The 12054-nt window shown below is 52.7% G+C and overlaps 1 protein-coding gene across 1 annotated transcript in view; it reads left to right on the forward strand.

Annotated features, from left to right (window-relative positions):
* The window catches only part of LGMN (legumain), a 45451-nt gene extending 39560 nt beyond the window's left edge, over positions 1-5891 (forward strand). Inside the window, exons 12-14 of the mRNA XM_066342780.1 lie at positions 4108-4278; positions 5416-5483; positions 5707-5891. Of these exons, the coding sequence (XP_066198877.1) occupies positions 4108-4278; positions 5416-5483; positions 5707-5749 (282 nt within the window). The 3' untranslated portion in view covers positions 5750-5891. The remainder of the gene's footprint in view (positions 1-4107; positions 4279-5415; positions 5484-5706) is intronic.
* Positions 5892-12054: the final 6163 nt, after the last annotated feature.

Genomic DNA, 12054 nt, shown 5'->3' on the forward strand with positions numbered 1-12054 from the left:
TTGTTCATTGATTGCTTTCTCATATGTGCCTTGACCGGGGGGCTCCAGCAGAGCGAGTGACCCTTTGCTCAAGCCAGTGACCTTGGGCTTCAAGCCAGCATCCTTTGGGCTCAAGCTGGCAACCCTGGGGTTTCGAACCTGGGTCCTCTGTGTCCCAGTCTGATGCTCTATCCACTGCGCTACTGCCTGGTCAGGCTTGTTTATGTTTTTGTTTTGTTTTTAAATTCCTAGTTGTTTAAAAGACATTTTTATTTTGCTGCTTAGTGATTTAGTAGCTAATCATATATATATATATGATATATTTGATATATAGTATACGTTATTATATGATATAAATGTGTCATATATATGTGTTATATGTGTGTGTGTATACATAAAATCCAATCTCAAAATTAGTACTGCCTTAGGATATCAGTCAGAGCCGAACATTCTTCTTAAAATACCTGGGTTATCACTTAGGACTGCCAAGTTTGTTTCCAGTTTGTAACTGGGGGTTACTTGTCAGATCACAGCGCGGCGAGAGCCTCTGTGCCCAGGGGGATGCTGGGTGGGGGCCTCTGTGCCCAGGGGGATGCTGGGTGGGAGCCTCTGTGCCCAGGGGGATGCTGGGTGAGGGCCTCTGTGCCCAGGGGGATGCTGGGTGGGAGCCTCTGTGCCCAGGGGGATGCTGGGTGAGGGCCTCTGTGCCCAGGGGGATGCTGGGTGGGGGCCTCTGTGCCCAGGGGGATGCTGGGTGGGGGCCTCTGTGCCCAGGGGGATGCTGGGTGAGGGCCTCTGTGCCCAGGGGGATGCTGGCTGAGGGCCTCTGTGCCCAGGGGGATGCTGGGCGAGGGCCTCTGTGCCCAGGGGGATGCTGGGCAGGGCCTCTGTGCCCAGGGGGATGCTGGGTGGGAGCCTCTGTGCCCAGGGGGATGCTGGGTGAGGGCCTCTGTGCCCAGGGGGATGCTGGATGAGAGCCTCTGTGCCCAGGGGGATGCTGGGTGGGGGCCTCTGTGCCCAGGGGGATACTGGGTGGGGGCCTCTGTGCCCAGGGGGATGCTGGGTGGGAGCCTCTGTGCCCAGGGGGATGCTGGGTGGGAGCCTCTGTGCCCAGGGGGATGCTGGGTGAGGGCCTCTGTGCCCAGGGGGATGCTGGGTGAGAGCCTCTGTGCCCAGGGGGATGCTGGGTGGGGGCCTCTGTGCCCAGGGGGATGCTGGGTGGGAGCCTCTGTGCCCAGGGGGATGCTGGGTGGGGGCCTCTGTGCCCAGGGGGATGCTGGGTGGGGGCCTCTGTGCCCAGGGGGATGCTGGGTGGGGGCCTCTGTGCCCAGGGGGATGCTGGGTGGGGGCCTCTGTGCCCAGGGGGATGCTGGGTGAGGGCCTCTGTGCCCAGGGGGATGCTGGGTGAGGGCCTCTGTGCCCAGGGGGATGCTGGGTGAGGGCCTCTGTGCCCAGGGGGATGCTGGGTGAGAGCCTCTGTGCCCAGGGGGATGCTGGGTGGGAGCCTCTGTGCCCAGGGGGATGCTGGGTGGGAGCCTCTGTGCCCAGGGGGATGCTGGGTGAGGGCCTCTGTGCCCAGGGGGATGCTGGGTGAGAGCCTCTGTGCCCAGGGGGATGCTGGGTGAGAGCCTCTGTGCCCAGGGGGATGCTGGGTGGGAGCCTCTGTGCCCAGGGGGATGCTGGGTGGGAGCCTCTGTGCCCAGGGGGATGCTGGGTGGGAGCCTCTGTGCCCAGGGGGATGCTGGGTGGGGGCCTCTGTGCCCAGGGGGATGCTGGGTGGGGGCCTCTGTGCCCAGGGGGATGCGGGGTGGGGGCCTCTGTGCCCAGGGGGATGCTGGGTGGGAGCCTCTGTGCCCAGGGGGATGCTGAGTGAGGGCCTCTGAGCCTCTGTGCCCAGGGGGATGCGGGGTGGGGGCCTCTGTGCCCAGGGGGATGCTGGGTGAGGGCCTCTGTGCCCAGGGGGATGCTGGGTGAGGGCCTCTGTGCCCAGGGGGATGCTGGGTGGGGGCCTCTGTGCCCAGGGGGATGCTGGGTGAGGGCCTCTGTGCCCAGGGGGATGCGGGGTGGGGCCGGCTGTCCCTCCGACAGAGCAGCTCTGCTAACTCTGCCCGCGTCGGGCGGCACAGGGACTGACGTACTGAGTTTGTTCTGAGGTGTTTTTTTTGAGGGGGGGGTAGATAAAAATCTCTGTGATCTGTTTTAAATTCATATACAGGGTGGGGTAAAAGTAGGCTTACAGTCATTAGTACACGAAACAATTTGTTTTTGTATTAATTATTGTATTCTTTTCCATAGGAACAACTAGACACCTACTTTTGCCCCACCCGTTAATGATCCTGACAATTGGTCTTTCATTCTATAGTGATATATTAACCAGGACATGTTTTTTGTCGGTAGGACAGTGTAATACAACAGGGCTCATACTTTTTTAGTCTTAGTCCTGTTTACACACTTAGATTATTCATCCCAAAAAGCTAATGTTTGTGTGAGTTATGTCAGTATTTCCTGCATTGGAAATGAACACTGAAATTTTAAAAATATTAACTCATTTAGAAATGACAGCAATAAACCCATTTTGTGTTAATGTATTTTTATGAAAAATTTCATTTTTCTTTTTTAAGAGAGAAGAAGGGAGATAGAAAGACATATCCCCCCACAAAAGCCCTGACGGGGATCAACCTGGCCACTCCCGTCTGGGACGGATGCTCGAATCAACTGGAGCTACCCTCAGCTCCTGAGGCCAAGGCTTGGACCAACCAAGCTATCCTTAGTGCCCGGGGCCGGTGCTCAAACCAGTTGAGCCACTGGCTGCAGGTGGGAGAGAAGGGGGAGAGGGAGAGGAAGAGAAGCAGATGGTCGCTTCTCCTGTGTGCCCTGACCCAGGATCAAATCCAGGACGTCTGCATGTCGGGCTGATGCTCTCTCCACTGAGCCAACAGGCCAGGGCTTAAAAATACCATTTTCTAAAATAAAACCAATTTTGGTGCCATGGGTGGTATTACTTTATGTTTTGGGGTTTTTTTGTATTATTATTATTTTTTTTGTATTTTTCTGAAGTTGGAAACGGGGAGGCAGTCAGACTCCTGCATGTACCCAACCGGGATCTACCTGGCATGCCTACCAGGGGGTGTCACTCTGCCCATCTGGGGCATCACTCTGTTGCAACCAGAGCCATTCTAGCACCTGAGGCAGAGGCCACAGAGCCATCCTCAGCGCCCGGGCCATCTTTGCTCCAATGGAGCCTCGGCTGCGGGAGGGGAAGAGAGAAACAGAAAGGAGAGGGGGAGGGGTGGAGAAGCAGATGGGTGCTTCTCCTGTGTGCCCTGGCTGGGAATCGAACCCGGACTCCTGCACACCAGGCTGACGCTCTACCACTGAGCCAACCGGCCAGGGCCTACTTTATGTTTTTACATATCTTTTTTTGGCCCAGCATAATGGAAGGCAGCTGGGTCCTTGTACCTGCCTCTGAATTCGCCCTGCTGGGTTCTGTTCTGGCTGAAGTATTTGAGGAAAACCTAACCTCATACAGTTAGTTGGGAAAGGAGGGAAATTGTGCAGATCCGACAGGTCTGGGGAACCAGTGGTTCTGGACCAGTTTGCGTTGAGAACCACTAGTCTGACACATGTGGGCAGCGAGTCTTTGTATCATTTGGGTTTGGGGGTGGGGTAGAGTGTTCAGAGACCTGATTGTAAATTTTGGTTAATGAAGAAGCATCTTCTGTATGATGTAGGTTTTCATCATATGGGAACACAGTATCCTCCTTGTATCCCTCTGGGTGACCTTTGATGGTCTCTGAAACGGGCAAAGGCACCTGTGAACACGTAGCACCATTCATGGGACAGCAGGCTATCTGGGGCACAATTTCTATGCCTCTTTTCTCAGAGTGGGCCTGCCCTCAGGGGTGTTTTTCTCATGCCAGGAGATCTCCAAAAGACAGGATATTCCTAAAGGTTTTCAGCTGTCACAGGAGTCTCCTGTCACATCTGCCTGCTGCAGACACATCGGTTGGCACCCATTTTAACATTCCAGGGTGCGGGCTGAGTGAGGAGAAGCTTCTAACCCATCCAGGGTTCCAAGAGAGGCTTCATTGAGACAGACACGTTTTGAAAAGTTGTGTTTCTTCACAGAGCAGGAATGTCATGGAGAAGGCAGTGCAGAAGATTGTCTCCTTGGTCACGAAGTCCAGTGACGAGGTGGAGAGACTGCTGTCCACGAGAGCCCCGCTCACAGCGCACGACTGCTACCAGGCCGCCGTCGGCCACTTCCGCACGCACTGCTTCAACTGGCACTCCTCCACGGTACGCTGGCTGGGGCCACGCGCCGCCCCTGGCTCTCCGTGCCTCCCCCTGGCTCCTCCTGCCACCGCCTGGCTGCCCCTGGCTCCACGGGCCACGGGGCCTTTCCTGCTTCTTAAATTCTAAAGCTAAATTAGTATTGTCCGCCGGGATCCACATCAGATGCATTCTGTTGTAGAAGGTTCCACCCAGGCTAAGGAAACAATAGGCTCCTTCAGGGAGAGGACTTTGACAGGGATGAGGGGAAGAAGGTCATCCAGCTCACTGACCATAAATCCTGGCCCTGCACAGTCTTAATTGTCCCCATGGGTAGTTTACTAGTCATGTGACTCAACTCCCCCCCCCCCCTTTTTTTGTATTTTTCTGAATTTGGAAACAGGGAGGCAGGCAGACAGACTCCCGCATGCGCCCGACCGGGATCCACCCGGCATGCCCACCAGGGGGCGATGCTTTGCCCATCCGGGGCGTCACTCTGTCGCGACCAGAGCCACTCTAGCGCCTAGGGCAGAGGCCAAGGAGCCATCCCCAGCGCCTCGGCCATCCTTGTTCCAATGGAGCCTTAGCTGTGGGAGGGGAAGAGAGAGACAGAGAGGAAGGAGAGGGGGAGGGGTGGAGAAGCAGATGGGCACTTCTCCTGTGTTCCCTGGCTGGGAATCGAACCCGGAACTTCCGCACGCCAGGCCGACACTCTACCACTAAGCCAACCGGCCAGGGCCCCGAGGTTCTTTTAAGATAAGCATCCCCGGTTATTTTGGTACAGCCCAGTTTAGCATTCACTTACCATCTGTCTCAGTCACCTCCTGTTGGTGTGCCCCTCCCAGAATGAGGTTCCCAGAAATAAAGGCCAGGTGGCTGGGTGGCTCTAGGCAACTGTGGAGTGGGGCGTGGGGGTTTCCAACCAGGTGTCCAGGTGTCCTAACCTGGGGCTGGGAGTGCGCTTGGAGGCCTGCCAGCGCCCCCCCCCCCACTCAGGTGCATGTGGGGGAGGGGTTCATAAATCTTACTAGATTATTAAAAGGTGGGTGGGGGAGGCATGGCCCAAAAAAGGCCAAGAATCACTGTTCAGATCCCCCAATGAAGAGTAACTTGTGTGGTGAGGTGATGACATTTGACTGTGTCTTTTGGTCTGTTTCCCTCCAGTATGAGTATGCTTTGAGACATCTGTACGTGCTGGTCAACCTTTGTGAAAAGCCTTATCCAATTGACAGGTAAGTCAGCACGTGGCGTTTGGAGGGTCACTGTCACTGAGAGCAGAGGGGGCTGGCTGCGGCTCCTCTCTGGGGGCAGCAGAGGGAGATGCATTCTCAGTGGCGATTGCATCAGGGAGGGTGCGGGGGTGTCCTACACGACCGCCTGCTCCGAGTTGGGTCATGTGTGTCTCCCTGTCTCCGGAGCTGACAGGGATCACCGACTTCCTCCTGTTTCTTACAGAATAAAGTCGTCCATGGACACGGTATGCCGCGGTTACTACTGAAACGCCGCCTCCTTGCTGCTTCTCCGAGCGTGAACGGGTCCCTGTGTGCGAGAAGCAGAGTGGGCGGAGCAAGAGGGGGTCTTCCATGGCAGCCTGCTGGCCCTGCCCGTGTCCTGGTCTCCCACAGACCCTGTGTGATGCTCTGAGAACTACACGGGCACAGGCAGAGCTCTGCTGAGCAAGGTCTACTTGCCGTAGAGGTTTCCTTTCGCCTATCCGTTTAAGGAGCAAGAAGTTCACCTGGGCTTCCGTCCCCAGGGAAAGAACCTCTGTGTGAGGAATTTGAGGCTGGAGCCTGTCAAGCCTTCAGAATGATGTTATTGAAGGGCAACAGAGGCCCCGAATGGAAAACTATTTTTAGGAACTAATATAAGTTTTGATTGATTTTATGTTGTGTTCCTCAATAATGGACAAACCTTAAACAATAAAGTGATAACTGAACCCGAGTCTTCATGTCAGCCCTTGCCTTGCGCTTTGTGCCCCGGCCTCCTCTCCCTCCTCCCTCCCAGCACCCCGCGTTGGCTCCTCGGCCCTCCTGGACTTGGGCGCCCGTGCCTCTGCGTCTGGCACGTCCCCTTGCCCTGGAGAGCGCTGCCCGTATCTGACAGATCCTCCCGGTGTGTCTGCAAGTGCCACTTCTCCCTCAAACCTTTAGCTTCCTCCTCTCCCCACACATGGATGTCCTCTCCCCTCTGCATTCTTCGCATCTCTTCTGGGTTTTTTTTTTGGATTTTTCTGAAGTGAGAAGCAGGGAGGCAGAGAGACAGACTCCCACATGCGCCCGACTGGGATCTGCCCAGCATGCCCACCAGGGGGCGATGCTCTGCCCATCTGGGGCATTGCTCCACTGCAACTGGAGCCATTCTAGCGCCTGAGGTGGAAGCCATGGAGCCATCCTCAGTACCCAGGCCAACTTTGCTCCAAGGGAGCCTTGGCTGCAGGAGGGGAAGAGAGAGAGAGAGAGGAAGGAGAGGGGGAAGGGTGGAGAAGCAGATGGGCACTTCTCCTATGTGCCCTGGCCAGGAATCGAACCCGGGACTTCCACATGCTGGGCCAATGTTCTTACCACTGAGCAAACCGGCCAGGGCCTTCTTCGCATCTCTTATAGCAGGTGTCGGGGTCTGCTCTTCACCCCGTGAGGGGGGTGAGGGGGTTATCTCAGCTCCTCTGGGGCAAAGGCCGCCTGATTTGTCTTCATTTGCCTTTGCCTGGTGCCCCACACACGGGGGTACTCACAGTGGGTTTGTTAGAGACGTAAAGAGGACCACTAACTCCATCCGTACAACAGAATAGTACGCAGCAGTAAAAAGGCACGGACCGCTGACGACATGCCGCACAACAGTGCGAGTGGAAGCAGCCCGTCACAGACCACATGTGTGACTGCACTGCTACCTTATGCCCAGAATCAGCACATCTACAGAAACAGATGGTGGGGCCAGGGCCTGGGAAGAGGGGAAGTGGGCGAGTGGGGACTGCTACTGGGCGTGAGGATTCTTTTCACAGCAATGAAAATGTTCCAAAACCGAATATGCTAAAAACCATCAAATTGTGCACATTAAGTAGAAAGGATGTGGTTGGTGAAGGATGGATCCTTCAGGGAAGTTAGATGGCTGTTTAGATAGACAGCTAGAGGGAAAGCAAAGGAAAGAGGCTTAACACCTACTGAACCTGGCACTTGGACCGGCTGCCTTCCTACAGGAAGTTAGATGGCTGTTAGATAGACAGCTAGAGGGAAAGAAAGGAAAGAGGTTTAACACCTACTGAACCTGGCACTTGGACCGGCTGCCTTCCTACAGGAAGTTAGATGGCTGTTAGATAGACAGCTAGAGGGAAAGAAAGGAAAGAGGTTTAACACCTACTGAACCTGGCACTTGGACCGGCTGCCTCATACTGTGGAACCTGCCTCATGTGGCAGTGCTTGATGCCCTTGAGGTTTGGAATTATGAATAAAGTGAGATACTGGCAAAATAGGGTTATGCCTGACAAATTCAGAGGAAGTACTTTGTTTCTTTTCTTTTTTTTCTTTTAAGTGTGATGCGGGGAGGCAGACAGGCTCTCCCATGTGCCCTGACCTGCCAACTTGCTCCAACTGAGCCATGGCTGCGGAGGGGAAGAGAGAAATAGAAGGGAGACAGTGAGGGGCGGAGAAGCAGATGGTCACTTCTGTGTGTCCTGACCGGGAATCAAACCTGGGATGTCCATATGCCGGGCCAATGCTCTACCACTGAGCCAACTGGCCAGGGCCAATACTTTGTTTCTATTAAAAATAAAAAAATTTAAAGTTTTTATTCATTGTTAGAGGGGAGGGGGGGGAGAGAGAGAGAAGGGGGAGGAGCAGGAAGCATTAACTCCCATATGTGCCCTGACCAGGCAAGCCCAGGGTCTCGAACTGGCAACCTCAGCAATACATTTTTTCTAATGGGCCAAATTTTATCAGCATAAACCATCCTCTCTCAGTAAGGTCTTCGTAGGGCTAAGTGAATGACTTCAGGATGTAGAACTTTTATTGTCCTATGGATTTGGGGCGCTCTCATGTTTTAAGTAACAAGTACAAGATTACCACGTGTGTCCGTCACTGAGGTTCAACAGGGGCAGCCCCCAGGGCTGGCTGATCGAAGCAATGCAAACACTGAGAAGTAGTCTTTTTAAAGGGGTAGTTTCTTAAAAGGCCTCAAGATACAGGTGGTATGCCTGACCGGGCGGTGGCGCAGTAGATAGAGCGTCGGACTGGGATGCGGAAGACCCAGGTTCTAGACCCCAAGGTCGCCAGCTTGAGCGAGGGCTCATCTGGTTTGAGCAAAAGCTCACCAGCTTGAGCCCAAGGTCGCTGGCTTGAGCAAGGGGTTGCTCGGTCTATGATTAATGCTTCTTATCTCTCTGTCCCTGTCTATCCCTCTCTCTGACTCTCTCTCTGTCTCTGTAAAAAAATAAAATAAAATAAAAATGAAGATATAGGTGGTAAAGCTCTGTTTTATTCCTAGAACTATTAACTACCCTCTTGATCCTGCATCTCTAGTTGCCCTCCCTGTAGGAAAAAACTACATCTACCCATTTAACAAACACAGAAGCTTGAATGCTCATGGCTGTAAAGGGTAAAGCAGCTATGTTTCATTTCTTAAATAAGCGACAATGTCATAAATCACACTGCCTTGACTTTTTCTCCTCCTGTGGTTCGTAAGCGCTCAGCAGTAATGGGCCCTCCATCCCTGTAGTAAGCCTTTATTTATTTAAAGAGAGAGAGACAGACAGGAAGGAAGGGAGGGAGCAGGGGGATGAGAATGATCAACTGTGGAAATTCCAAACCTTGTCTCAAAGAGGCCTAGATCTAAACTTCTCATTCTAAAAAATATACAGGAACAAAACAGGCCTGTGTTTCAGTGATCTCGCCATGCTTAGTACACCAGTCAGCAGAGCATCACGTGACCTGGGGTGCTTTAGAAACCGCATTTTCTCCAGTCAAGATGCATTTGGGTTGATGGGAGGCAGGTGTTCCAACTTGAAGTTCATAGTTTTTTTGTTTTTTTTTAATTATTGATTTTAGAGAGATGGGAAGGGAGAGAGAGAGAGAGAGAGATCAATTTGTTGTTCCACTTATCCATGCACTCATCGATTGAGTCTTCTATGTGCCCAGACCCACAACTGAACCCACAACCCTGGTGTATCAGGACGATGCTCTAATAAACAGCTATCTGGCCAGGCCGAAGTTCATAGTTTTAAAGAGTTGTCTTCAATGACCCATGCCGTATTCCCACGCACTTACTAGATCTAACGTTGTCTTTTCAGAAAGGCACATGGTATCATTAATCATAGTGTTTGCATCATGTTTCTGCAGCTTTTATTGTAGTTTCACACAAGATCAAATGCTGTAGCTTTGAGCTGTGGTTGCTTATTAGAACCCCTGGGAGCATTTAGAAAAAACCCAGTGTGTCTAGGCTGCAACTCCAGAGTTCTGATCCCAGCTGGCAAGGGTGAAGCCCAGGCATGGGAATGAGAGCCCCTCAGGTGATTCTAATGAACAGTGTGCACTGAGAGTCACTGCTCTGACCACTTCCCAACACTCACAGGACAAGAGCCGAGGTATCCTGGCCCACACAGCCTTGTGTGACCAATCCCAGTCACTCCTCCCTTGTGCCCTGCTCCCCACATGCCAGACACGGAGCCTCTTTGCCGTATTCTCAAACACACCAACCAAATTCCTATCTCAGGGCATTTGCCCTTCTTAGGACCTCTTTCTGGAATGTTCTTCCCTTAGGCGGACAGATGCCTGTCTTGCTCCCTTACTCCATTCAGGTCTCTGCTCAACTGTCACCTCCTCAGAGAAGCCCTCCGTGGGGAACCCAGCTCAGATACCAGCCTTCAGCACACTATCTCCTTCCTCTTTATTTTCACTTCATAGCACTTATCAATACCTGACATTATAGTATATATTCATCAGTTTACCTGGCCTACATCAATGCCTGGAAAACAGTAGAACCTTAATAAATATTTCTAAACGAACAAAGAGTGGATGAAGATAGGTGTAAAATAACACAAACTCTTGCATGTAGGAAGTGCTGGATACATGTGTTTCCTAACTCATATCAAGCCGGTTGCCTCCACACGCTGCCTGTGACATACTGAGGAACAGCGACCCCTGCTGGAATTTGCATCTAAGTCCCAGAGAGCACAGAAGTCCACTAATGCCAGTCCAACAAAAGGAAACTTCTAGATATATAAATACTCAGGATCTATGAGGCCTTCTGTGTGCATTCATGAAAACTTCCTAATAAAATATCGCTGACATTTACAAAAGCCTTTGGTTGATACCACACTGACCAAAGCACGCTCTCTGCTATCTTGTGGCCAAGATGGGGAAACTTCCAAATAGTTTGCAAGGACTTTGCTTAGTCAAAAAGAAAAACTTGGGGCAGCTGGGATTTCCTAGAACCATTTGACAAGACACCTCGGGTCTTTTACCAGGCACTGGCCACTACCAGCTCCTCGGGCTTCTGCATTTTTTTTTTTTTTTTGAAACATGAAAAAACTGGAGTGCCTCGTTTAGTGGCTTCTGTGAGGACACAGTGCGTACGGGCCTCTTCTCCAGGGCCCGACCCTGTCTGAACGCTGTCCTCCCATTGTGACACGGCTCCTATTATTAATCAGTCACTGCTAGACCCTGATGATTTGGTTGGACCGCTCAATAAATGTCTATAAACTCCATGAGTGCAGGTTTGATCTATTTTGTATCCCCAGAGTCTGAAACCCCATTTAGCACAGAGCAGGTCACTCAACAGTCACTGAAGGAATGAGGTAATTGCTAGCCCTTCCAGAACACCCACTACGCGCCGGGCAGGGTAGGAAGCCGGCACACTTTGCATGCCGCCGTTCATCAATTAGGGTGACCGGCTGGTCCTGGTTTGCTCAGGACTGTCCCCGGAACTCCTTCAGCCCCTGACAAATGGGGACAGTGGGTCCCCATATAAGTCAGCTCAGGCTGCCATCACACTATACCACAGCCTGGGCGGCTCAAACAACACAACAGAAATTCATATTCTCACCGCTTTGGGGCCCAGAAGGTCAAGCCCAAGATGCCCTCAGGGTGGGTTTCCGGGGGAGACCTCTCTTCCTGGCTTAGAGACTGCTGTCTTTTCGCCACGTCAAGAGGGAAGCTCTTTCCTCTTCTTAGAGAGGCACACCTCCACCCCAGGGGCCCCCTCACTCCTGCCACGCCGGCGGCAGGTCCTTAATACTCACTGGGCACACATGGGCTGCAAACTAGCAGCTGATGGGGGCAAACATACCCCGTTTTATTGCGCTTCACAGATGTTGCAATTTTACAAACTGAAGGCAAGAGCCTCCGCCAGCAATAAGAGTACCACTCACTGTATCGCAGTACTCGTTGACTGTAGTGGTCTGGAGCTGAACCTGTACCACCCTGAGTCTCTGCCTGTATTAAGAATTCCTTCCCGGTTTGTAAACCGAATGAAGGACCCCGTGAGGGCTCGTGACTTACTGAAGTTGAGTCTCACTGAAGGCTGGTGTTACGGGAGGCTACAATCCGAGCTGAACAGCAGGGGGCAGCAGAGACTGCAAAGCTGGGGAGACCTGTCAGAGTTTGTGACAAATGGCCCTGACCTCCCACCTCTGTCTTTCCTACGTTATGGGGGACAGAATGTTTTAGGGGAGCCCCCTCTGAAATGGAAACCTAAGGGAAGTATTTTCTGGACTTAGTACTTAGGACAGAACAGTCCCCAGGCACAAAGGCCTGCCTCGGGGACAAATCCTCTGACTCCCACACAAGTAGAAAGTTCTTAGGGCCCCCACGC

This window comes from Saccopteryx leptura, chromosome 6 (genome assembly GCF_036850995.1).
Source record: "Saccopteryx leptura isolate mSacLep1 chromosome 6, mSacLep1_pri_phased_curated, whole genome shotgun sequence".
NCBI lineage: Eukaryota > Metazoa > Chordata > Mammalia > Chiroptera > Emballonuridae > Saccopteryx > Saccopteryx leptura.